Source organism: Lipophrys pholis (genome assembly GCF_963383615.2).
Source record: "Lipophrys pholis genome assembly, chromosome: 4".
Lineage (NCBI taxonomy): Eukaryota > Metazoa > Chordata > Actinopteri > Blenniiformes > Blenniidae > Lipophrys > Lipophrys pholis.
The window spans coordinates 33,609,552-33,637,175 of NC_137637.1; the positions used below are offsets into that span (position 1 = coordinate 33,609,552).

The 27,624-nt window shown below is 43.9% G+C and overlaps 2 protein-coding genes across 4 annotated transcripts in view; one reads left to right on the forward strand and one right to left on the reverse strand.

The window, feature by feature from the left end:
* The window catches only part of atg7 (ATG7 autophagy related 7 homolog), a 97,593-nt gene extending 81,437 nt beyond the window's left edge, over positions 1–16,156 (forward strand). Inside the window, exons 19-20 of one of the 2 annotated variants that reach the window (XM_080461888.1) lie at positions 15,525–15,600; positions 15,828–16,156. In XM_080461888.1, coding sequence (XP_080318014.1) covers positions 15,525–15,557 — 33 coding nt within the window. In that variant the 3' untranslated portion in view covers positions 15,558–15,600; positions 15,828–16,156. Of the gene's footprint in view, positions 1–15,524 lie in introns of both variants that reach the window. The other variant, XM_080461887.1, reaches the window with a different exon arrangement.
* A 2,862-nt stretch (positions 16,157–19,018) lies between these two features.
* The window catches only part of vgll4b (vestigial-like family member 4b), a 43,324-nt gene continuing 34,718 nt past the window's right edge, over positions 19,019–27,624 (reverse strand). For both annotated transcript variants that reach the window (XM_080461890.1, XM_080461889.1), the window contains 3 exons: positions 21,907–22,174; positions 21,393–21,510; positions 19,019–20,772 (listed from right to left, as the gene is read on the reverse strand). In XM_080461890.1, coding sequence (XP_080318016.1) covers positions 20,516–20,772; positions 21,393–21,510; positions 21,907–22,174 — 643 coding nt within the window. In that variant the 3' untranslated portion in view covers positions 19,019–20,515. The remainder of the gene's footprint in view (positions 20,773–21,392; positions 21,511–21,906; positions 22,175–27,624) is intronic.

A 27,624-nucleotide genomic window follows, 5' to 3' on the forward strand; every position in this document is an offset into this window, starting at 1 on the left:
ACAACAGGACCCAGCTGCTGCTCTGCAGGCCACCACACCCAACTGGGAGACTCAGTTGTTTGTTGTTGTAGCTGCTCTTTTATGACTCTGACAGAAAAGGGAAAAGGTCCGCGAGGTGTTTGGTGGCGGCAGCGAACACTGACCGACTTTAGGCAGCGAGAAAAGAAAAGTAGGGGAAAGGGGCAGATGTCCACCTTTAGTTTGGAAATAGGAAATGGAGTGGAAAAGTGGACGCCGCATCACTTCCTGCTTCGCCGTTGCTCTCTCATGAGCTCCGCAGAGGTTTGTTATCGGGGCCGAGCGCTTTGTTTGATTACCCTCGGACTCAGGAGTTTATGAAAACACAGTCAGGGGACGTGACCTCAGCTGGGACCTGAACACCAACTCCGTTCCCACCAGAGCTCCTCTCTTCTCCTCTTCTAATGGTGTCGCACCTCGTGGTTTCCCTCACTTTCCCTCTGACATTACTTTTACTATCTCCACCCCCCCCCACCCAGGCTTCATTCGTCATTCACTCTTCCCCACATGTCACTCTCTTATGTTTTCCTCCCCTCAGGATTTGACAGTAATAGTTCGAATGGCCCTTTTAGACTCACTTGGCATCGTCACATTTCATGTTTGAAGCCAAGTAAAAGAAACTGAAGGAGGAAAAGAGAAAAAGTTACAGCTATTTCATTTATACTCATTTTCAACATGCGGAGTATTTTTGTTAATTTACATTATATTATCCTGACTTTAAGTTTCTGATCATTCTCATAAAAAAACTAATCTATCAAAACAGAAAATTTGAATTTTTGAAACAAAAATTTGGTAGAAATTCAAGTTTTTTTGCACAACAGTATTTAAGAAAAAAAAAATTGTTGTTTTTTTCCCCCCAAGAAAACACAAAATACAAACATGTTTTGGTTAAAGTTATAGTAGTGTAAGTTGGGGAGAAACTCCACCAAATGAACACATCAAAGTCTGTTTTCCAGCTCGGGGCTGTGCTGCTGAGTTTGTGAAGATTTGTACAAAGGCCTCGGGCGATGCAGAGGAAGTGGAGTCTGGAAACCTGCCCCAAGCCATGAGCATCAGCTTGCTCTGAAAACTTTTTGAAGTTTGAAACTGAGACGTTAAGTAGACGTGAGCTCACTCGGTCCACTCGTTCAGATGAGGTTGCTGTGGCATTACGGAGAGATCTTCAGCGTTAGACGGATGCTTGTCGCCTTGTAGGGGAAACTCATTTCACCTGTTTTGCGACCGTGATTCGGTCATGAACCCAAAATCAGGAGAGAGTTTGGGTGGAGAGGTGGAGATGTCGTCCAACCTTGTCCAGGCATACAACTTATCTAATGATCTGTCCATCCCTCACTTGTGGATAACATCCCACGATGCTTCAGTAGAAACAAATATAAGGTTTAGGACAATATTGAGTGAATGGTTGGTTTTGTTCATTCAAAGATTTTTTTTTATAAGATGGAATCATAGCATCAATTTAATAGTTCACACAGTCATTGTTGTTGGGTTTCAGTGCTGAATGTGGAAGTGTGGGTCAGTTATTTATTTTAATTTTTTTAAACTCACGTCATGAACAGGACACGTAATACCGAGCGACGAGGTGGAGTTAGTAGATCCGCTTCCTCTCCCCGTTTTCCTCTTCCTGCCTCCAGTCTCACTGAATGGCACGTGGTTCCCCCCCCCCCCCCCCCCCCCCCCCCCCCCCCCCCCCCACACACACACACACACACACACACACACACACACACACCACCTCCACCCCCAGAGCTGCAGGCCTGGAACGACCAGGATGCCAGAGACAAGCAGACGATTGCTGCAGGAAATGGAAAAGCACAAAGTGATCGTTTGAAATTCAGCAGGCTGGCGAACTCGAATCTAAGTGATCTCGGTCCAAACATTCAGAGAGGCATTAAACGTGGAAAATGTCTTTTGGCTTTTGTTGTCGTTGGAATTTAAATGAACTATACAGTATCGTGTAGCTGCTGTGGAGTTTGTAAGTTATGGAGGCCTCGGGTTGTTTTCTTATATGAGAGCGTTTTCGTGCAGGAAGAAGTCAATTAGGTGCACGTGCGAACTCTGCTCCCGGACTACTTATTTTACAGCAGTACAAACTCTGCTTCTCTTGGGTAAGGAAACTCATTTTTCACACTTAGCAGGTTTGGTCTGTCTGATTAATTCAAACTGTGCTGTCGTTTGCGTCAGTGGATAAAGAGAACATTTAGACATGCACAGGGAGAACATGCAAACTCCACACAAAAAGAAAGGCCCCCAAAGTAACAGCAATAGTTGATTAACCAAAATTCTACATAGATGCACAATTGTGGGGTTAAAAATAAAAACTAAGAACATTTTTCCCCATTCAAAATAGTATCCAATCAAATTTTACATTTTTAATTTTCCCGTCTTCTATAACGTCATCGGCCCATCTGCATTATTTCTTTTACTGTGGAATCAACTGTTTTACTCATTTGCCGTTCACTGCTGCCTGATTTGTTTTAGGATTAGAGGTTCATTTTAATTCTCAACACCACATTTACAGCTTCATTTTCAAAGAGCTCAACCAGAAAACAGCCCTGCCCAGTCTCAGAGGCGCAGGCTGGATGCTGCTGATCGCAATCATTTCACTGTGCCACCCAGAAATCGAATTAACTGCCCGCACACAAGGAAAACTCACAATGTTCCCACTTTTTTTTTTTATTAATTTAATAAAAGATCATTTATTTTAAATGTTGTAAATGTCTCACAAAAGCCCCATTGTCACATTAAAGAAACAATTATGTTTTTACAAATTTAAAGTTTGAGTGATTGCTTTTAATTTTTGCAACTTAATGGTAGAATAATTTTTTTTTTTACCAGTTAAAGATCATTTTTACATATTTGTGGAAAAACTACAAATGTGGACACTTGTTTATTGTGGTTACAGGATGAATGGAAATCGTAATTCAAACCTGATTAAACCACTAGATTCTACACCAATTAGCGCTCTTCATCACTGTCATCATCAACGGAAGGAGTTTGTTTTAGCAGCTTGTAGCCCTCCCATCACTCATGAGTGAAAACTATAACTCAAAGTTGAAGGTGATCTTCATCGCTGCGGCTGATGATCACGCTGGAAGCCCTGATGCGTCGGAGCAAAAAGGGCAACATCATCTGCATAAAGCAGAGACGCCACCTCACAGCCTGACTAATGGAAATCACAAACGGAACACACTTACTGTGATTTCTCAACTCAAAGTTGCACTTATTTGTTGTTGTTGTTTTGCTAGACTTGATTAAGAAGTGACTATTGCTATATAGAATAGCTATAGGGAAAAAACAACAACAACAACAATCCATTACGGCTGTACTTGACTGACCAGCAAAATGTCACCAAAAAGAAAAAGCTGCACGACTGAATTCAAACTAAAGAATTAATTATAGATAAGTTAGAAAACAGAAACAGAGCAGCAGAAAAAGTTCAGAGTTTGTGAGAAAGCAGAGAAACTGTTAATGTGTTGAAGAAAACCAAGACGACTAATCGTGGACTAAAAGCATGATGGTCGGAGCTGAGGAGCAAATTCACAGAATGTTCAGGGAGAAACGCTTCTGGGTGAAGATTAACTGTTCAGTCACGTCTGGACATGGAAAAATAAAATGTGACTTATATACCAGTGTAGATTATTTGTCTTATGGAACTTACACTCAGGTTATAGTCCGAAGATTCAGTGCACACCATTGGCCGGTTGGTGTGGGAGGAGCTCCAGGTCTCACCAGACCCCATGTGGAATGAACAGGAAAGAAGAGGTATTGAATGGACTGTTATCCATGTCCAAGGTAGAACTCAGGAATTTGCTAAATGCGTGGCAACATCTACTGAAGCTGTTTAAATTTCACTCCTTGTTTCTTCTCATGTGAAGTTAATGATTACAGCTGTATTTGCACAGAGCTCGTTTTTTCCTCCCATTCTCCTATTTTAATCATCAAGTCCAAAGTTCTACTGATTTATTTCTTTATACGTCTGAATGTTTGTGACCTTTCCACCCCGGTTATATCCACCTCTTGACCAGCGAAATACCCACGCTTCAGATTCCTGCCACACTGAGCAGGAATGTCTGTGTGGGCTTCAGGAATGCAGCGTGCTGCAGCAACGGTTACCTTCAGCTCACATTAGGTCATTCTCTCTGCTGCACATGCATTCAGTCGCAGATCTGCTGCATGTGTTGCACGTGTGTGTGTGTGTGTGTGTGTGTGTGTGTGTGTGTGTGTGTGTGTGTGTGTGTGTGTGTGTGTGTGTGTTACTGGAAGAGGAGATTCAGACACAATAGGGTTTAACACTCCTAATCCTTGCTGGTCTTTACTGGAACGTGACACGTTGACTTCCCAGATCAAGATTAACTCCCAAGTGTTTACTTGCCCAGATTATATTTCCAGTTATTTGTTCCTATGGGTTGCACAAGCAACCATACCAAATTAGAAATTGTGGTTATTGAACCAACCAGAGGTCATTGTTGGACTTGTTGCCACCTAGCTGTGTGACATAAAGAAAAATATTGTATTTATTTTAAACTGCCTTCTGCTTTGTTTCAGTGTTTTCACATCAGGTTGTTTTGCAGGTACGTCATGTTTAAGATGTTCCCACAGACGTCCAGGGATTGTTCTCTGAAGGCATTATAATGTGCTCCCTGATGTACTTCATGATGGTCATGAAGGTTGATCTCTTCTATTTATATAGTGCCAGTTACAACAGAGCCACCTTATGGCACTTTTACAGAGAAAAACCAAAAACTATCCGTCGAGAGCAACCCCAAGAGGAAAACTCTGCTTGAGGAAACCTTTGCAGGTTTGTGTGAGTTGGAAAAGTAAAGATCCAAACATCCTTCCTTTCTGCAAAGAAATTACTTCATGTGTTCCAAACGTAGTCATGTGTCACTACCTCCATCCTCTCATTCGTCTCTGTGGTTGTTAATCAACGCGTCATAATGAACTCCAGAGTCTTGCCGAGTCTTCACCCTTCCACAGATTCACTACCGACTCTATTGGATTTACTTTGTTGCGGAATCTGTGTGTTTGTCGGCATTTCGGTTTATTCCATTGTTTGTTGTTTCTACCTGGCGAGGTGCTCTGCTCACCCAATCCTGGCCAATGATCCCCGACCCCCCCCAAAAAAAACATACTGTGTCTGATTGTGGCCAAAGAGCTGAATTGTGCCTCCGTTTGTCCACAGAAGTCGTTTCCAAAACAATTCTGGCTCATCCAGATCCCAGCTGTGCGGCGCTCCAACACCTCTCGTGGTCAAGCTAAATATTCCCACAGCTCTTTTACAGTCCTTCTGCCCAGCAGTCACACGGCTTTCTATAAACATCTCCCTGCTATTCCAGATGTTGTCGTGGCGTAAACGGTCCTCCTCACTGGCATTTCTTAATGATATTTCGGACAGTGGAAATTGGAAACCGTAAGCACTTTGATACCCTTTTTATTGCCTTCCTGCTCTTTGTAGACAGCAATTAGCTTCGTTCCGTTGTTAAAGTGCAGCTCTCTTAAAACAAGGTTGGAAGAGTGAGAAAATTCATCGCCTCTGCAATTATCATCAGCTGACAATTATTTCGGCAATCCTCCAACTGCAATAAAAGTTTAACAAGTCGGTTTGTGGCCTGACGAGTTAATGAAGTTCTGTAACTTCAGCAGAAGCAAACTTTTCTCAAGGCTAAGCCACAGCGTTGTACACACTTCTTGATGTGTTATTCAGACAGAAATATTCTTCAATATACAGCTCCGACACATGACGAATAATTGCAATATGCAAATCAGCAAGAACCAATCGACACATGACGTAATACTGGAAGTGCCGAGTATAAACATCTGCACAAAGGCTCGATGGAAATGGATGACTCTGCAGAGATTTGAGGCCAAACACATTTGCCGCCTTGCAGAGCCGCATGCAGTCTCCCTGGCCGGCCTCTTACGTTACTGCACACAGCCTGCGGCGCTTCCTGCTTCCTTCCGGTGGCTGACGTCTCGGGCGACCCGCCCTGCTGCCTGTAAATGTATTTGTTGCTTTAGAAATATCGGCTGAGATAAGAAATATAATCAGGATTTTTAAGTAGTCAGAGTTTAAACCAGAGTGACATCTTCCTCAAGGGTTCCTGGAATCGTTTTTCCGCCTAATTAAGATGTCAAGTTTCAGATGAAGCAGATAGAAGTTGTTCCCCGAGGCGACTGAAGACCCGACTGCATCTTTTGTACTTCAGAGGGCCGCCTTTTCACAGCTGAATACTCCTTCATACGGGAAACTCAATCCTCAGAGAGGCTACACCCAAACTGCATTATTTATTCACACCAACCCGTCTAAACCCATCTGTGTGTGCAGACGTCTGTCTGTCTGTCTGTCTGTCTGTCTGTCTGTCTGTCTCTCTGTCTTTCTGTCTTTCTGTCTGTCTGTCTGTCTGTCTCTCTGTCTTTCTGTCTGTCTGTCTGTCTCTCTCTCTCTCTCTCTGTCTCTCTGTCTGTCTGTGTTTTCGTGTTTTACCCTCTTTGTGGGTCTGAATCAATGTTCTATGTGTAGTTAAAGATCCAGACATGGCTTCACCGGTGTGTTAACAATTGAGAATAAGGTTTAGTTGCAGGCAGATGCTTTGTTTGAAGTGCCTGTGGTTGAGTGGGATCCCAGCAGTTCAATCCCCACTTCACGGGTCCGGATGTCAAACTATCCTCGTGTGAGATTCTGATTCTCAGTTTCTTCCACTGGTGAGCAAACATGGCGTCTGTCACCACTGGTGTGCAAGCGGTGGTGGTGATGATGACCGACCTTGTCAAGGTGAGACTGCAAGCTAATATCCACTTGTATTCAAAGTTAATTTACCATTACTAATTAATTTACCGAATTTCCCCGTGTGGGAATAATAAAGTCTGATCTCATCTCTCATTACGTCAATGAGTGGACCCTACAAGTAATGCAACACTCCAAAGTGTGTGTGTGCACGCCTGTGTTCCTCAGTATGTGTGTGTTTTGAGTGTGTAAGTGGTTTTGCACATGTGAAATAATGGATACTGTTTTAGCATCACACACACCTGCTCTTGTGGTCGACGCTTGGGTAATTCCCAGCATGTTCTCTGAGCATGGTGAGTGTTTCCATGATGAGTGGATTGTGGTTTGCCAGCGGAGAGGACAGTAAAATCAAGAGATGAGGGAGGAGAGACTCAAAAGAAAGAGAGGATTTAAATCCAGAGTTTTATGGAAGGTAATATGATCGTTTGGTAACAACCAAGCTGTTGTGAGCTGGATTCGTTTTTGAATTCAGTTTTCATAAAGTCCTCGTGTGTGTGTGTGTGTGGGGGGGGGGGGGGATTCTACAGGTAAAATGCTGCACACATTTCCCAGAATGTTACAGCTTCTTATTGTTTCTCGACGCTGTTTCCTTCGATCTCACATAATGTTTATGCAAAGGATGCTGCAAAAGACAGCAAATCAGCTCTTGAACACTGGCGATGATAATTAAAAACACTGAGGGTGTGGTTCTCCAGCTGTACAGCGGAGAACATGAAGGGCCTGCAGCAGGTGGTGAGGGTGACAGAACAGATTAGAAACAGACCACAAGCTCCCCAGTGACTTTTACAGGAACTTTGGTGGCTTCATTTCAAGGAAATCCAGCCAGCCTGAACATCACCTGTTCTCCCTGCCGCCCTCTGGATGGGGAACCGCTCCCAAATTCCAGTTTGTCCAAACATCTTGAATGCGAAAAGGCATATTTAAGTCAATATTCTAATCTAAATTTATGCATATAACATATTATAGGACATCAGCCCTCAGAGATTTTTCTTTTTCCATTTTTGAGGCGTTTCACTTCCTTTTTAACTCGGTTATACTCAATCTTTCCCAATAATCCTTAATATTAAGCCTCCGGCAAGTTGTATATCTGTGGCAACCTTGTGAGTATGGGTGGTTTTTGTCTATTTATTAGAGAAACCATTCATGTGCTTGAGCACCTCAGGGGAAATTATACAACTCAGATAAAGGACATAAACTTTGAAGAGGAACACCAGTGGGAGTAAAATCCTAAAGAAAGACTGATTAGAGTCTCCTGTGGATCACCAGGGACATGGAAGGAGTGTTCTCAGTGTTTGCCGTGCTCGTTTCTTTTTCCAGGGCCACGTCTTCCTCAAAACTCATGACAGAAACTTTGAGACATAATCCAGACTCCTCACCACGGCGTGATGCACCGTCAGGTCTTGTTTTTTTTTTATAGTGCATGACGATTGTTTATTCATGGGCTGTGTTTTCGTTTCTCAAACCAGTTAAATCTTCCCAACTGGAGTTTGTCGTGTCCTGGACGACGCTTCGCTCCTGATCCGAGTGGCTTCATCGGTTCACGCTGTTCCTTTAACTCGGCTGGCTTCTGTCGGGAGCCACTCGGATCAGAAGTGACACGTCGTTCAAGACATTTGACCAAGTCCACTTGACCTGATTCGACCTAAAAGTGAATATGTGTTCACATATTCCGGTATTTGACTGAATGATTGTGTGGCTGTGGTTCGGGAGTTGCTGTTCTTGTCTCCCAATGACCAGTTTGCTTTGGGACGTCTGGCATTTCTGCGAGGAGATTTCTCTGGACGTTCTGGCTTCTTCCTGCAATCCACTGCTCTTTAGGTTAATTGGTGACTCGTAGTCATACGATATGATTGTGTTTCTCTTTTTGAGAAGAACTTGGAAACCTCTCCATGATCTTTTGCCTTCTGCACAGTCAGCTTGGATCAGCTCCAACCTCAAACACTAACGCTCCGTTTTTGTTTGTTTTTTTGTGAAAGTCAGAACATTTTGAGTGTCTGTTTATACGACAACGATACTCAGAGCCACTGACAGTTTGTAGACAGTTCTCAAGGAAGAAGTTTTCGATAATGCTCTGTGGAAAGTTTTCTGTGCATACGCACCATAGTAAATAGTTTTTTTGTCACCAATGCTATTGTTTATGGCGTGTTGCTCTCTGCGCTCATCTCAATGTGATTTTAATACAACTAAAAGTGCCAACTTTCGCCTGTAACGCCAATTAGATAATTTTCTGTTTCTGCTGTTTCATTGTAAATGGACATGATTTTCAAAACGTTACCTTGAAAACGCAGAAGTTTTCTGAAATGTTATTGTTTAAAAGGTTCTTTGTTGGATAAAATCAGCTCCCTTAAGATTGGTAAAGAGTTAAATCTCTTCCTCAGGCACTCACTGAAACACTTTTAAGCCTTTTATTGTAGAATCATTATTTGCCAGTCATGTTTGATTAAGAATTCCCACATTATTTCACACAATAATGCATCGCAATGTAAAAAAAAAAAATCGGTATATTAGACATTCCATAGTCAAATTAGGGCTGGTGTCCTTCAATGTAATGTGTATTTTGCAAAACAAGTGGCCTAAATATGACTTTTTGCACTGGGTGGATGTTTAAAAATGAACATACTGGATCCTGCACTAGTTTTATATGAGCTGTTATAATCCAAAACGGTGCCAAAGGGGCAAAACGTGCTAATAATTATGAGTTACTAATAATATCAATCCTTGTTATAATGAGAAATGTGATGCATAATTCTCCAAAAGTTATCTCGACTTTAATGAACTCGTCTCTCTTCTATCTTATTTTTATTAGACTAAAAGTTACAAGAATCAACACGGCAGTTGCCAAATAGAATAATTTTTCCGATTAAAGGGTTCAAACATTTTCAAGAGGAACAAACAATCATCCTCATCCAACAAAGAAGTGATGCTCCATTAAGCTGAACCAGGAACAGACTGCTGCTGCTGCTGCTTGGACTGTGTTATCAGTCACTGTGTACAAACACCAAACTTCTAAGTTCCCGGAGATGAAAGAGCAACTTGTGAACTCTTCCCTCCTCGACCAGCAGCAGCAGCAGCAGCAGCAGCAGCAGCACTCAGCGGGCGACGTACCCAGCGGCCATAAACCACATCACTCTGTGTGGTCCCCTAATTGCATATCAGATGGAGCCAGTCTCCATGATGAAAGCTTGACTTTGCGCTTTGGTGTCAGTTCTAATATGTAAAACAGATGTGTGTTTAATAGCAAAGCCCCTCGGTGGTTGTGCAGCGATGCCGAGTCGAGTGGCTTCAGAGGTTGGGTTCCCACCGGGGCCACCCGCATTTCGGATGTGTTCCCGTAAGGCGGCTGGCTGCTCGGTGTCGGTTCTCCCCGGGAGCGACCGTCCGCCCAATCACAGACATCTGAAAAGTCACTTTGGGATCGAGCACTGAGCACTGGGGATCCTGAGTTACTTTTCCACAGAGGAGTAAACGGCGCTGCAGAGCATCACGCCGAGGCTCCGGTTGTCTTTGTTGCGGTTGGGGGGGGCGGGGGGCGGGGGGGCGCAGTAATCAGCAGCACCAGAGAGTTGGCGGCCATTTCACCGGCCTCAGCTTCCAGCTAAAACCTCCTCTATCTGATCAGATCCCGGCCTTGTTTCAACAACTAGCCTGGATTATACTTGTCATATCAGCTGGGGCCCAACTGATTACCAAGACAAACACATTCGCACAATGATTACATGCAGCTTACCGCTGGACGTCAGGAAACCTCCGGCAGGCCTCTTCTGTCCAAACCTGCGGCAGTGACTCGAGGTCCTCAAGTGATAAGACGGCTTCAAAGTTAGAAACGCTCGCTGCGTTGTGTGTCTGCCAAGCCCTCTGAGGCGCTGCCGCGGTGCGGCCATGTTGGTGGGCGAGCAGCAGACGCATGCGATTCAAACCGGAGCTCTGACTCACAGTTTTATTGTTGATTTATGTTTTTGTTTTGTTTCTATTTATTTCCCCTCTGAATGCCGTTTGTTTGGAGTGAAGGTGACGTCTTTACAATAAGCTGGGGTTCATAGTTACTATCGCTGATCTGCACCGCAGATTTATCTCTTTATCTTGTTTTAATTCTCGTTTGGAGCAATAAAATGTGGTTGTTGTTTTTTTTCCTCTGCCTTTGCACAAACAGCCTTTTCATTTAAAGCCATCAAACTCTGGAATCTTCCAGACAGTCTAAGTCTGTTGACTGGAACACTTTTTCTAAAAAACTAAAGAATCACATCAGAGAAAACCAGCTGAGTCGGCATTAGTCTATTTTAATTGTCCGCTGTATTGTTGTATAATATATTTTAGTATTTTACATGAATTTTAGGAATCCTGGGGTTGAATTTTAATGGTCATTGTTGATGTTAATAATAATGTTACTGATTTTACTGTAGGTTATATTTATCATGTGTTCCATAAGATTTTTAATATCTGTAGGAATTCTTATGAGAGCAGGTGTTATATTTTAATGGTTACTGCTAATGTTATACACTTTGACTGCATGTTATATTCGTAATGTGTATTATAATGTTGTGTCCCTGCAGATGGAAAGTATTTACGGCTAAACTCTGGTACGAAGCATCTTTTCTTTAAGATTAATGTTTTTGTTCATGGTCCCGGACAAATAAATAAGATAAATAAAATTGAATCGATTTTATTTCTCGCCAGTGAGAATACGTCAGTTTGAATTGGACTTCTTCCAGGGAATGCTTCAGTTTTCTTGAGGTTTATTTTCCTCCTCCCGTAGAGAGATTGTTAGGTTACCCAGTGACTTAAGGCCGATAACAATGTGCTGGAAACAAAACAATCTAAAGTTCTGATCTGAAGCGACGTAGTTTCCGTGTCGGACTTCCAGTTGGCGTCTGGCCAACACGTAAACCGCGATGGTAAAAAAACTACTTCTGCAAGTACTAGTGCGTCACTGCACATGTGCCGTTCTACACTTGTCAGAAGGTTTGTGTTTGATGTTTGAGGTTTTTAAGAAACGTTGCTTTCAGGTTGCTGTTTTCCAAAAGGTGTTGAAACGTAACTGCCAGGTAAAGAAACGGCAACAAACATTCAGCATTTTCACTCGTGAACGTCGTGGTATTAATTAGCTCCAAGTGTGTTTGTGTCTCTGTGTGTGTTCACCCTGTGATGGACTGATAATCTGAATTAAATTAAATCAATTTTGTGCCGGATATTATATTTGGTGTATTAGTAGAGTGAGTTTAAAATGAAATGTGGTTTGAATATTCTGCGTTTAAATCTGCATGAGAACTAGTTGATGAAATACACATCCTGTGTTCAGCCTGTGGAACAAAACTACTGCCTCCAGAAACTTAAACTTGTTTTTATTGAGCAAACAGTTTTAGATTAATAGTTTTATCGTTGTAATAACAATACGACTCGGTCGTCTGTCGACACGAATACCCGTGTACTCCCATTGTTAATGTTTCTAGCGTATTGTTCTGTGTGCGTGTGGGAAAACGACGTGTTTACTGTCGTTTCGGAGTAAACAGGCATCGTTTTCAAAATGTTACAGTGGAAACGCTAAACTTTCTTGAAACGTAAAAGCAAAAACGATGCGTTTTCATGTAAAACATCATTTAAAACTGGATCTAAGTTTTAACCTTTAAAGATGGTTTTTTTTTCCATTTTTAGTTGTTCGTCTCAGCTCATCTAACATATTCCACATTTTATGACCGTCTAGTTTCCCCCCTTTTTTTTTTTTTTTTTAATTTATTCTGGTTTTGCTCGTCAGAAAGACACAGATAGAAAGTTCCCATTAATCTCCTGCAGTAAAAGGCGACGAAAAGATTTTAGTTGATAAACTCGAAATGAAATCCTCCGTCACAAGTTTCACATTGGGCGATAAGATAAACGTCTCTTTCTGAAATCTTCAGGAGCGACTGACTGCAGTTGGTGAAGAGACAAAGTCTTTTATAAACACTTGATAACTATCTGTTACATCTATCGAGGCCATTTCAAAATAAACAAAAGCCTCGCGTTTGTTTTACATTCGGATCCACTTCGCTCATTCACCGGGAATAAAAGAGGGAGCGGCGCGCCCCCTGATTGGTCGGGATTTATCTTGACCTCGGCATCCACAGAAATCTGCTTATGTGTTGCTGCAACGGAGGCCAACGGTCGAGAAACATCCCAAGTATTTGAAAGAGTAAAGTAGTAAAGTTGTTGGCTTTGGTTTTGCCGGAACTATTCATGTTACATAAGCTTTCTCTGGCACTTCTCCTCTCCGCCCCCAGCTTTACCCCCCCCCCCCCCCACCCCCCCCCACCACCACCAACCTCCACCCCCGCCCCATTGTGCACAAAAGATTTTACACACACACACACACACACACACGCCATCAGTGCGGCGTGGCAGCGGTCCAGAGAGGGGCTCCGGTGTCGCCGCCTTTCAAAGGCCTCTTTGCTCGCTGTCCTTTTGATGGCTGCAGTGGAGCAGAGACGCAGAGCGTCCAGCACTGATATGAATTTTTTCCCTGATTCTCCCCGCCGCCCCGCCTCCATCAGAGAGGTGGAGGACGCGAGGCGGTGCGGACGCAGCCCACCGCACGTCACAGGTTAATGTGCTGGACAGGACAGGTCGCACTACTTCTCTAGTGGCTTTGCTGCCGAGCTGGAGGAGAACAAATGGCTCCTGTAGTGAAAGAAATCTCAGGAGACACTCGGGTGTTGATGCAGTAACAAACAGTCGCCCCCCCCCCCCCCCCCCCCCCCCCTGTAATTTATTCTATGGAGAAAATCCAAGAGCAGCAGAATAAAGCTTTACATCCATGTAATAACTCCATACACTGGCCTCAAGGACTTCCTGTCATGCAGCCATTAAATCACAGCCACGTGAGCCTCTCAGTACTGCAGAACAGTTATTGAAGAAATGTGAAGTTATCTCATTAAAGTGGGGCTGGAGCGCTCTGTCCTCCCACGTTGTTGGGCGAAAATGTGGAAGGAGAGAGTTCACAGCTCAGTTCTGCTACACTGCAATTCATAGCAGGTCCTTTCAAAAGAATAATACTTGTTCCCTGGTGAATAAAAGTACTTTCTCTGAGACCCATTATGACCCAGAGGCAGGGGGCAGCCATAGACTCCTTAGAGGTGCTTTTGAGAATTTACATATTTAAACATATCGCCAACTCCTAGATGTTTACGTGACCATGTTTCAGGTGAAAACGCATCATCTATGTTTGCACGGCAACATCTTGAAAATTACGCCCATTTATACAGAAATAGCTGAAACTATGAAAACTATGTAGTTTTCATGTTGAGCCACTAGTGGGCGCTGTGATTAAACCACACACGCAGAATGGTAAGCTATAAACATTAATGATGGAAGTACACAGACAGACGAACACGTTGGATTGCTATTACATTGACTGTCAAAATAAAACTACCAAGTCCCAGAAGAATATGGAGTCCTGACACTCTGGAGGAAACGTTATTATTGTTCATCTACTGAGCATGTGCAAAAGAACTATTCACTATGGCCGTGGTGTGAAGTAGCAGCATTTCAGAGAAGTAGTTTTGATGTTTTTTTTGCCATTTTCACGGAGACAGAGTCGACGCGTTTTCAAAAAGTTGCATTTCCAGTGGTCCAGAGCACCGTTGTCGTGTAGACGGATGTGCAAGACACAACGTTCTTACTTGTAAATGGACATTTTTTTCCTGAAAATCCACAGTGTGAAATAAAAGTCCACAACATTTACTGTGGGACATCCGAGGTCGGCGATGTGTTTCCCTCCCCTCAGTGGATCATCCTAAAACAGTCACATCTGTAATGAAGCACACGTGCAGTGGAATTTGATCCGTCTCCAATCAAATCGAATCCAAACACAACATGCCCAAACCAACCCCCTCCAAAATAAAGGGAGAAAAGCAATTAAAATAATTGCTGAAGTCAGATGTTGGCTGCTTATCGTAGTATTTGTGATTTTATTACTGAACATGACTTTATTTCATAGGCCTGTTAATTCTTTATATATTTTTATATATGTGAAAGTGCAATGGAAAAAAACAAAAACATTTTTCATGTTTTGCAATATGTATAAAAAAAAATGTTTTAAATGAAGCAAATTGCTTAAAAAGTGACTCGTGGGTGAATTTCTATTCCTTTTCCTGCAAAGTTTTGCGTCAGTGAACGGTTGAGTAGAAGAGAAAAGAACTTGACGTATTTGGTTTTTTTTTTGTTTGTTTTGCTGCGCCGAAGGCCGCCGCTCGGCTCCGTTCAGTTGTGAAGCCGTTCATCGGCAGGAATGCGGCGAGTGTTTGTGAAAAGTGTGTGTCTGCATGCGCACAGCCATGTGCGTGTCACATTCCTGACGCTGCTGGAGGAATGCGAATTACGTCTTACGGAGGGGGAATGTGAGGAATCTGCAGCCATCAGAGAGCTGCCGGTGTTTGCTGACACACTCCTGCAAAGGACTTTGTGTGTGTGCGTGTGCGTGGCTGTGTGTGTGTGGGTGTGTGTGTACATGGATGTGTGTGTCACTTCCCGGTACGAAACTTCTCAGCAGAGACTGTTGGTGATAGTTTTTAAAAGCTGTTTCACAACAGTTGTGTAACCTGTTTGTTCTCTTGAAGCACAGTATCTTCTGTGTGTTTCCTACCTGTAAAGTAACTTCATTTCAAATGAGTGACTGAGACTTCCACGACACCGTTTCAGACGTTTGGTCCATTGCTGACTTCCTTCCTCTCCGTTGTGTTTTTTCGTTCTTCAGATTTGGGACATGAGCGACGACGAGAGCATCTGACGACCTGGAGGGACGGCGGAGGCCCAGACCGACACTCCCCTCTGTATTCAGTCTTTATCTTCTATTTTTATTCTTAATTAAAACTCACGATAACCCAAGAGCAAAAAAAAAACAACCATAGCGCACGTCTTTAAAAGTAGCTTCACAGTTTCTCTGCTGGGGGGGTGGGGGGTGGGGGTGGGGGGGGCATCACTGTTGATATTTCTATGTTTGGATGACTTCCACTGCATGGTCGCCGTCGTAACCATCACACTTATTGTGTTTACTCAGGAGTCTGCCGGCAAAACTGCTGCAACATCTGCCCTAGTCAGTTTGGGAGAAAGTATAAAGCATCTGTCCGTCATCCAGTCGGACTGCCGCTGCACCTTTCTGCAGATGATTTAAGAAGCTCTTGTTGCACACGTGTTTGAGCATTTGACTATATTTTCTAACTCTTGGAGCCTCGTGTGTTTCTGCTCGTGGGATGTGTGGGATGATGGTGATAAAGGTTAACAAAGTGGGGATGTTTTCTGTCCAGATAATTCCTGTCTGTCATTATAGAATCACAAAACTGGAATAAAGACTGTTCCTCTTGATTTCGGGAGCCACAGAACAGATTCAACTTCTTGTCTTAAAATTTTTTTATTTTTTTTTACTTTTATCAATACACAATCTTTTTAAGCAATAACGTGCATAAAGCAAGTTTTTTTTTTTGACATGTCACTGTATTTCGCACCAGAATTAAACTTTTTCCATCGGAATTTTTTTTTGCAACGGTAATTTAAAGAGTCTCACACAGTCAGAGTGGTTTAAAAGCACTTTATTGTTCATCAAGGCTACTTTACGTACAAAAAAGGTGGCCTGCCAAAACCTTTTTTAGTAGGAGGAGACACAGAGCCACAAATCAACTCGTTTTCTTGAAAGACAGTTTTTTTTTTTTTCTTACAGTTCAGAGTTACTACCTCTAAGTACATGCTACTTCCACTTCAAAAGATACAGACCTGGGAAACGTGGTAAAGAGAGTGAAGACCGACTCCTCTTAACTAGACTTCAGGTCTTTTTCTCTGTAGATCAGAACTGAGAACTCCAGTTTCCATTTGCTGATACTGTTTTTATTACTTTCATGCAGCGGTGGAAAAAATCTGCTTTAGAAAAAAAAAAAAAAAAAAAGTAATTCTTCAATGGAAGTGATTTGAAAACACCAGGATGCAAAATCCTTATTCTGTCAACGTGAAACATGCAATTTACTGGATAGTCAAAACCTTTTGTCGGATGATTTGAGCAACGGGGACGAATGGAAGCAGCGATTGTCACCAACACGCCTGGGGCGTGCTGCGGTTTCATACGTTTACTGTGTTCCTGCACTTGAACCTTTTTACTCTAACAAGACAAACTATATAAACAAAAAAGATCAACTTTTTTTTTTTCACAAAAGGAAATGCAATGATTACAATAGAAGGACAGGGGGGAAAAAACAATTAAATAGCTACATATCATTAACAAATTAATTGTTCCTCAAAAAATACCTACGATTTTGTTTCTCTGTACATTCGTTACGCACAGCGTAATGATGGTCTTATAGTTACCTATTATAAAAAAAGAAGTATTTCTTATTAAGTGATTTTCCTACAGTGTGTAGGGAGTGTGTGCCGGAGCAGAGAGAGCGCCTCCTACCTACAGGGTGTGGTAGTGAAATGATAATGAGAACGAATAATAACAGGAAAACAAAACAAAAAAAATCCTCTGGACTTCAAGCCCCACCCCCTTTTCTTTTCCCCCTCGTGTTGTTTGGATGTGAGTGGGCGGGGCCGGCGGCGGCGTGGAGGAGGCGTTCAGTGGCAGGTTGGACGCCTCCCCGCTCGCGGGAGCTCAGCTCCCGACGCGGCGCCTCACGCCCGCTGGCCGCCTCGCCGCTACCGAACCACCCCGTGATAAAACGCTCGTCCCGTCGGAGGCGTTTGCGCTCCGACTGTTTGGATGGAATGTGTGGACGTCCAATGACGTGAGAGCAAATCAGCAGAGAGGAACGCCAGAGGTCTCGCTTCTCGCGTTTCTCTGCCCGCTGTTACCTGAACATCCTGTCCAGTACGGCCGATACGACAAGTTCAAAACAGAGATCGACTCTTGTTGAAGTCGCTCGGGGGAGGGGGGGGGACACACTCTGGGGGAGGAGCCGGAAGGCCGAGCTCGTCCTACCGGAGGAATGTATGCCGGGTTTTCTTCCATCAGTTTCCTCAGACTGCTGCGGAAGAGACCGACTGCACAACCAAAATCACCTTCTTCAGGAAAGAAAGGAAAATAAAAACAAAAACAAGTCCAGACACCAAATCGAAGCGCGGAGGAGGAGTCGGCTGCAGAGCTGCGGCGTCGTTTTCTTTAACTTGGATGGATTTGACTTTGAGCATCGTCGGTTTTAGAAACGGTGAAGCTTCTCAAAAAGGTTTCTAGCCCGTTTCAGTGACTTCAATTCTTAAAAACCGCGTTCTAAAGTTCTAAAATGGATTGGACTCAGAAGCGACGCGGCGGCGTAGTGGTTAAGCTCCTGTCGCCTCGCGGCCACAACGCCGGTTTCTGGGAGGAGTTTGTCTGTTTTTCATCCGTTTGTTCCCAGAATTCTGGAATTGAGGCGACGAAGTTCATCTAAACTTTGTAGATTTGTGGACGAATGGATTTCAACTCAATTGGATCCTGAGTTTTTCTGTTTTTCAGACTTTTCATTAGAATTTGGATCAACGGAGACTTTTCCAACAAAAAGCCGCTGAAACTCTGCCGACTGATTTCGCGCTGACTTGGTGCCTCGGCTCTCTGAAGGTTGTAGCATCCTGCACCACCGACGGATCCACGTCTTAACCAAACCTCGACGAGCGTCACAAAACCCAAAACGCCGGCGGCGGCGGGAAGGTTTCTCATCATTTAACAGAGCCTGTCCGGAGGCCGTCCCGCTGTACACCGTTGCCATACTGATATTAACAGAAAACAAACATACACAAGTGTAATAACAAGAATAACAATAATAATATGGAGTACGACTGACCCAGCAGTGAGTGTATAGAGTCTAAGTCTGTTACTGACGATGAAAAAAACAGTAACAACTAACGTCTGAATGGAAAAGGATAATGGTAGTTAAGTTTGAAATGCTAAAAACACTAATAGATACCAGCTATTAAAAAACAAAAACAACCAAAACAACATGCCTCTGTCAAAGCATTAAATTACCCTTAAAACCTTGTAGGAATCTGCCAAACCACAGTGTGAAGGAGAAGGAGGGATGAAGTCACAAACACAAAGATCTGGATGATCTTCTCTCGCTCGCTTGTGTGTTTTGTTTTTTTAAAACGTCGTCTCCCTCCCTCGTCGCTGGTGAAACAAATCGAAGCCTCCAGGTCGTTACGACCTGAGATTCTCTTGATCTGTTAATCCTTTAACACCGAACCAGGTTTGATCTGCAGGAAGAGCTGACGATGATGTCATCGCTTCATATCTGAAACCTTTCAGCCATTATTACAACTTCTTTCCTTTTTTCATGATGTTTTCATTAAAGATTTTTTTTTTTTTGCTTTTTTAAACTTCAGAAGTATCTTTAAAGGTTTTTCTGGACTATCTTTTAACTCCTAATCCAAAGTTTTTCCCGTTTTCTGACTTTTTTTATAGTAATTTTCAAGCCAGAAATCTTCACTTGCTTCATATAAAAAGATTTTCTATTCCTGCTTATTTGTTGTTTTGAAGTAAAGTGAATTTGTTTTTCACCCAATTAAATCAAAATCAGACCATATTTAATATTTTCTCAACCACATTTGGACAAACTGTCGTGCAAAACGTCTCTTCACAGATTGTCCATTCATCTTGGGTTTTTTTCTTTTTAATAATTTAACATTTTTAAATCAACAATATACACAGAAAAATACTGCAAGTGAGTTTTTTTGTTAGTTTTTTTAAAAAGCTGCACTATAAGTCTAATAAGTGTTTGTAGGACGGTACTCGATGACATATTGTCAATCTCTCAGGGGGATTAAAGGCCATCAAAAGTTTTTAATATTAAAATGGTGAAATGTGTGATATGGATCGGTTTATGGATCTCAATATCTCCTGAAGGTGATTTATTTATTTCTTTTTATTATTAACAGCAGCAATAATGTTGCTGCAGTGGTGTGACATGCTCCACTAAGTTCTGGTGCTGTGGCGTTGGTCTCCCGCCCTCCTCCACCGCTGACTGAACGGTTTCTAAGACGTGATGACAGAGCTCATATCTTTCCTCCCAGGCTGGTCGGTGTGAAACAGAGGGATCAGATCAGAGTTCGGCGCCACAGAACGGCACCGACCTGCATCTTTACCTGCGGCAGTAGTGCAAATCAGACCGACGTACAGTAACTAGTCACCCCAACACATACGAGAGCGAGAGAGAGGAAGAGGACAAGACGGCTTCTTGATAAAACATCAGCGTCTGAGGTTTCTTTGGTAAAACAGTCTTGTGGTTTGTGACTTTTTTTTTTTTTTGTCTCCAAATTGTTTCTTGCTCATCTTTTTTTTTTTTTTTTCCATTCGGGCATCTCATAATGCAGAAGCGGTACACAAAACTACTGTTAAAAAAACAAACATAAACAAAAGAGAATTAATAATTAAAACGCCGCCTTTCCTTTCTCTTTATGTACATATAACTACAGACACTTGCTCGGCTCCAAACCTCGACATGCAGGGATGATGAAGGAGTGGCAGTCCGACCCTCATCACTCACTGGCGATCACAGCAGGGGGAGGCGGAGGGGGTTGGGGGGGGTAAAAGCGAGCGCGTCCTTATTGCTAGATTGATCCTCTGAGTTCAGTGACGGAGCAGGCTGGAGGGTTCGGGATGTTTTTAGCAGACCAGCAGGAGGCGCTCCCTCTGGGAAGCTGGTGACAGAGTGATGGGATTCTGCAGGGGGGGCGGTGGGGGGGGGGATCCCTCCTCCTCCTCCTCCTCCTCCTCCTCCTCCTCCTCCTCCTTCAGGAGACCACAGAGGGGGAGTGGTTGTGATTGACCATGTGACTGTCGGGGGAGGAGTTTGGGCTGCTGCCGGACGACGAGGGGCTCCCCTTGTTTTTGATCTGCAGCCAGGTTTCGCCCAGCGCCTTGGCGAAGTGGTCGTCCACCGAGCCCGTGATGGAGACCGAGTTGGTGGCGGTGGGTTCGGGCTCCTTGTAGTTGTTCCCGAGGCTGCGGCGGAAGTGTTCCTCGATCACGGGGTCGCAGGCCGTGTTGGCTGAGGCGGGGGAGACAAGAGTTTTGTGTCAGCGTTAAAATAGAAACTCACATCGACTTCACTGCAAAAATGTATTTTAGGCTAATGGAAAACCACAAAACTCTAAAACCCACTTAACTTTTCACTGCAGTCTCTTCTACACTAAATCACTCTTTTAAATTTCACTGCTAACCTCAGTGAGATCATCGGGGTTTGATGGGAATCATAAAAAGAGCCGCGGCAAAGTTATCAACCCGCAGAAGCGGGACACCCGGAATAAAGCAGACACGTGTTTGCAGAGGCCTCCAGTGCTTCTCGGTGCAGAGAACAGAAATCAGGCGTGTCGAGAATCAATCAGAAGAATTTATGAGCTATAAACAGAAACTCGGGGACAGAAAACATTTCTTAGACGTCGCTAGTTCTGCACATCAGTCAGTGTGGAGAGTATGAGCTGCTTTGTTTTCTCTGGAGGGGGATTTGCTATTGCAGGAGGTTTTCTTACAAATTGTACTGCATGGGAACTTTTTCCCTTCAAAAAAAAAAAATAAAAAAATGATACTCGTATTCAGAGACGAGTCATCTGGAATCGATCAGCATTAAGGAATGACTTCGTGAAGAGGAGGGTGTCGTGCATCACTCACTGTTGATTCTCCGGTAGTTGTTGGTGAAGTTGGAGCAGCCGTTGTGGGAGACCGGACAGTGAGACAGGTTGCAGTTGCGGTTGTTGGCCGGGGCGCATGTGATCACTGACGGACGATTCTGAAACACACGACGACAACGTTTCACCGTTAAAACGTTTCGCTCAAAGTCAAAGGAGACAAATCAAGAGGAGTCGCAGTAAGAGAGTGGAGACAGAAACAGACAGAGGCGCCTTTATTTATTATTCAGCTGCCGATGACAGACGAGTTTGAGGGAGACAGAATGATTCACGTTTAGGAAATTTCTACTGGCCACCTACCGAGCAAATGTGGCTAATAGAGGCACATTAGTCACGTCATGCGAGGGACCTACCGGAGTCGAGGTTTCACTCAACAATTTGAGGCGAAAAACAAAAAGCAGTGTGTGTGTGTGTGTGTGTGTGTGTGTGTGTGTGTGTGTGTGTGTGTGTGTGTGTGTGTGTGTGTGTGTGTGTGTGTGTGTGTGTGTGTGTGTTACCTGTTGGCGCTCCACGGCGCTGACTGCGTGCGGCACTGAGGCCGGCGGGGCGGCGCCGCTGCGTGCCGACTCCACCATGCTGTTCTTGGTGAGCGCCAGCGGCTGGTCCATGGCGGCGAGGCTGGCCAGGTGATGGTGGTGGTGGTGGGCGTGGCTGTACAGGTGGTTGCCATGGAGCCCCAGAGCGCCGGGCACCACCACACGCTCCATCGGGCTCCGGCTGCGGTCCTTACAGATGTTGACGCTGCGGTAATCTCCGTTAGGTTTCCTGTAGAACAGAAAGAGACGAGGATGAGCATCATGTTAAAGAACAACAAACTTCAGCATCACTTCTGCCTACATTTCTTTGTTTTTGCTCGAATCTTAAAATACGGTGCTTCAATATCTTTATTGCTTTCTGTGCAGAGGCTGCATGTTCTCTCTGTACAGTGGAGAAAGATTTCCTTCCATAACATACCGTATGTTTTAGGTTTATTGGGACTCGACGGGCACATTTACACAAAACTTCTGTTGCGTTTTGGGTGTTCCGTTTCCATGACAACGGTGATCGGTGCCACTGATAGCACAACTGTTTGAAAACATTCGGGCCCAGTCGCAAGTAGATAGCTCAATCCCTGCTAGCGTGCATGCACACCCTGGCTGCATCCAGACCGTCATGACTCCTCCTCCATCATTTCCTGGCTAGTTTTATAGTTGAGAGCCGCCGTAATAATCCAACTAGTTTGTGTGTCCATTGTGGTTTGGATGCAAAAACAACCAACAGCGCCAACCCGTGGCCTGGCATGCGAACTGCATCGTTTTCAGTGTAAATGCAAAACTTTTCTGAAACAAAAAGAAAAAAGAAAACGCATAAATGATGCGTTTCCCTTTAAATGTCACGCACACGGGGCCTGATTATGTACAAGTGGAATAGAAAATATCTTTGGCAGCTTATCACAGATTATTTAAAACCAAGCAACCTATTAGGGGGAAGCATGAAAGAAGAAAAAGCAGAGAGACTAAATTAAAAGAAGGAGTTTAAATGGGACTCTATAATAATAGTGAATCCAGTGCTATTAATACTGACCTAACACACATCCCCACTTCTCAGATTGCCGGAGGGCTGATAAGAGCTCTCGGTATAAACACAGCCTCGCACACTGCTGGGAGGGAGGAACATTTCCCAAACCGACACGGACAGACTCCAAACTTATCTCTGCACGGGGGGACGAATGGGCAGCGAGTTCAAAGCTCTGGAGCCAGTTTCCTCAGAACAGCAAATCAGCTTGATCTTCTCAGCTCGATGGTAGCCAGCTGCTTTCAGAGCCGTCAGAGGAAAACTCAACAACGGCTACGGTTTTATTGAAATACAAACTCAATCATTTCCACCAAACTCTACCATAATGTTATCTGTACTTATGACAGTGAAACCACCTTTAAATATGAAGCCATTATAAGCCATATGAGGAGAAGAAGTAGTAAATGTTTAAGGATTTATTCAAGGACACTTTCTACAAGAAAGATAATTTCTACTATGAGTTCATATTGTAATCGCTGAAAAACCAGAGATAAAAGTTAAACTAAACACAGATTTGGCTTTTTTTCCACTTCTTCTTTCTCTCTATTTATTTATCAGGGACAGTGCAATATACATAGATAAAATCTGACGTGTTGCACATAGAGTATATATAACTCGACACTTCTTCTTCTTCTTCTTCTTCTCCTCCTTCCAGCTCTGGTGACAGTCACTTTGATGTGTGATAAGAGTTAAAGTGCTTGTTCCTGATAAAGTGCATTTCTACAGGTTGCAATTAATTTGGTCGCCGTGTCAAACGTGGCTTTCTTCCTGAACACGTTCCTTCACACAGCTCTGTTCTCCTCCAACACGGAGCGTGATTTACTCAAACTTGCTTCTGTACCACATTTACAGTCCAACTATAGGAGTACATGCATTATACTCACTAATGAGAACACACACACACACACACACACACACATATACAAATCTTGTCTTTTTCCTCTCCACTCACTGCTACGTCGATATATTTCCTCCCCCACCAGACTGGAGTGAAAAACTGCCCGAAGGCCTTTTAAAGGTTTGTTTGGATGCAAAGCATCAAGTTGAGGGGAACGGTTGTAGATCGGTGTGACCAGGCAACCTGACTGCAGGGTCAAGCATCTGGAGTCCACAGCACCGTCCTCCACAAACAAACAGTCTCTACAAAATACAGAAGGGGAGCTGGGGGGGGAGGGGGGGTGTCAATGGACCGGACCTCCACTTCAAGAAAGAGCAAGGTCGGTAGTTTCCTCCGTTTGTGCCGAGAGCTTACATTAGCAGGGGACCCCCCCGTCTCTTTTTTTTCTTTCTTTGTCTCTCGGTTTTTCCCCTTTCTCTCACAATCGGCAGCAAACTTCCTGAGGGTTAAAGAAGGAGAGACTTGGCAGTGCTTATATAAACCCTGGCTGACATTTCACCAACAAGCTTTCATGTTTTCCCATTGTGGAAGAATTCTGTTTCGTTCTTTAGAGAACAGTCAAAATAATACCTGCGCTGAGAGGTTAATCCCTTCACCTGGGGGGAAGGGGGGGGGGGGGGGGGGGGGGTCATAATAAATACACAAGTTTGCCGTGGAGAAAGGTTTTGAGTGTGAGCGCTCACTCATACTCAGAGCAGAAGTTCTGCAGTGTAACTCTTACATTATCTTTCAACATGAGGGATCCCTTGATGGGCTCGGAGGCAAACAGATAACAAAGCTCTACCCCACCCCGCCCACCCCCACCCCCACCCCCACCAGCAGCTGGGTCTCCAGTTAGGTTGGGGAAGTTGTTCCAAACTTTAATCACTGCCAAAGAGCAGGCATGCCCACATCCTCATACAAGAGGGGGCCGGCGCAGGAGCCAATGGATGGGATCAACAAATCCCACCAATGAATGGCGTGGCTGTCGAGTCCACCGCCTCCCCCGCCTTCCCCTCGCCTGACTGCCCACCAAACCCCGGACTGCATTTTATGCCAGGGATCAAGCGCTGAATACCCACCCCGGGCCTTTTGTCTCTCCTACTCACCTCTCAATTATCGTTAGGGTCGCAGCTGGGGAGGGACGGCGAGGATGGAAAGGGCGGACGGCGGGAGCTACACATGAAACGATAATGTGGGTCTGAGGGTGGAGACAAGGACTGGAGCTGAATTGGGGGGGGGGTGCCAGGTCTGGGACAAGAGGGGAGGTGAGAGCTAATAGAAGGAGAGGTTGGGCAATCCCCCATTAAAAATGAAAGGCTACTACAGTGGAGACATGAAGAGGGCGACGGGCTGCGGAGGGTTAAGTGATGCTCATATTTGATATGTCAGCTCTGCCTGTCAACGTTTCTTCAAGCAGATGTCAGGTGGACCGTCACTTCTTCATATTTAAAGCCAGTGGCATTATTGTAACAGGTCAAGAATTTAGAGGAAACTGTTTTAAAGGCGAATGCATCTTGCAGCATTAAACTTTTCAGAAACTTCATTGAAAAAGAAAAAGACCAATTCACAACAACGTCGTTTTTGTGTTTTCCTTTCAGAAAAGTTTTGAGTTTACATTGTGACTTTTTGAAAACCTACCCCTAACCCTACCCTTAACCCAACCCTAACCCCAACCCTAACCCAACCCAACCCTAACCTTAACCCAACCCTAACCCTAACCCAACCCAACCCTAACCTTAACCCAACCCTAACCCTAACCCTAACCCAACTCTAACCCAACCCTAACCCTAACCCAACCCTAACCCTCCGTTTAGAAGGAAACGGCAGCAATACTGAAAATGATGTAGTCTTTATGTTGGGCCACTAGTGGGTGCTGTTGTTATGCTATAAATGCTGATAATGCTAAAAACATGGACATTTGTATGGACAGATGACCAAGTTGGATTGTTATTACGGCGACTGTCAAAATTAAACTACCAAGTCTCCGGAGAACATGGAGTCATGACAATCTGGAGGCTGACATTTTCATCATTGTCTATCGACTCGTAGGAGAATTATTTACTAGTTATGCGCATGCAAAACTAAAGTTTTGAGTTTTCACCTGTCGTGTAACACATAAGAAGGGAATTACTATTTTACACTCGTCAGCTAAACCATCAAACATCAATCTTCCAGAAACTAGAAATATTAGTCAGTTGAATCAATTAAGTCTTTTATTTGAAGTTGCTGTCATGCAGCGGCCTGCCACTAGTCGGTGCTAAAGGACTACAGCGCGCTATATTTTTTAAAAGGCAGCTGTCCTCTCCCGACGGCAGCGAGGGTTTTGCAGTACGTCCATCTACAAAATGAAAACAAGCCAGCAACTTAACTTATCTTATAAGTTTGCAACTGGTCAACATAACTCAGCTGCCAGGAATATTGATCATCACCTGTATATTCTGGACCGAGAAGCAATAATCTCACACTTTCTTTTCCCAAGGTGGACAAATCGCACGCATCCATTTCATTCTATTTTATTAGAATATGGGTTTATGTGCAGCCTGGCATTAGTGGTAGCAGCTGTGGTGGGCGCTTACTGATGGATCCCTCCGTTCAAAACCAAGCAAAGCCAACCCTCATTACATAAATGATGTAGTCATATATCTTTTACAATATCGTACTTCTCAGATCTGTCATTAAGTAGAGCCTTTTAAGTAACCGTTCACATGAGACCCTGTCTTCAAGCTGACCTCAACTCTCAGATCGTTGTTGCGATCGTGTGCTGAAATGACTTGAAAAAGGAAAAAAGCTGCCGTACGTCTGCGTTCTTGTAAAAATCGGAGAACTTGTAATTTGTTCTAACTGGTTCAACGCGTTGGGGACAGGCCCGCTCAGCTACTGGCCACAAGGGGAAGCTCAGAAGGAGACAAATATATACATACAAAGCAAAGACTTCAAAATACGGGTTAGTTTTGAGAAGTCAGCCAAGCTTAGTTCTTTAGGGGACTGTCGATTGGGCGAGCTACGATATATTTTACTCTGAGGCGAATACACAGGAGCTGTAATAGTTCTCGGCGTTTTCTCACAATTGTGCTCCAAAGTCTTCGGAGAGAACCTCCCCACAAATCTTGTGGTCTGGCAGAGATTCATGGAGAGAGAGAGAGAGAGAGAGAGAGAGAGAGAGAGAGAGAGAGAGAGAGAGAGAGACACACAGGAAACATCTGGGAAGAATCAGGGCGTAGGGAGAAGACGACCAGAGCAACAAAAAAATGGGGGGGTGAAGGCTTGACCACAAGTTACAACAAGAACGAGGAAGAAAACCACAATACAGAACACACACACACACACACACACACACACACACACACACACACACACACACACGCACACACACACACACACACACACAATACAAACATCTCCTTAAAGGTCACACTGTCCAGTCCAGGCAAGTATTACATTCTTTAGGAAAACATGATCATTCCACAATAAACATTTTCTCGTCGAAAGATTCTCCACAAACATAATTTCAGAGGATGATTTTGCCTCGTATCAAATAAATCAGGTAAAACTTCACACGACTTTCAACGAGGTTCCGTTCAAACTTTCACCTTTTCAATCCGACTGCAGAAGAAGAAAACGCAAGAAAATGCTATCTGAGCTTGGAGCGATCGGATATGGTAACGACCACAGCAAGGCAAACACAACAAACTGTGTGTGTGTGTGTGTGTGTCAACACGTCTGCATACGTGCATACACGCACGCACGTCCACACACACACACATGGAGAAACACCCACATG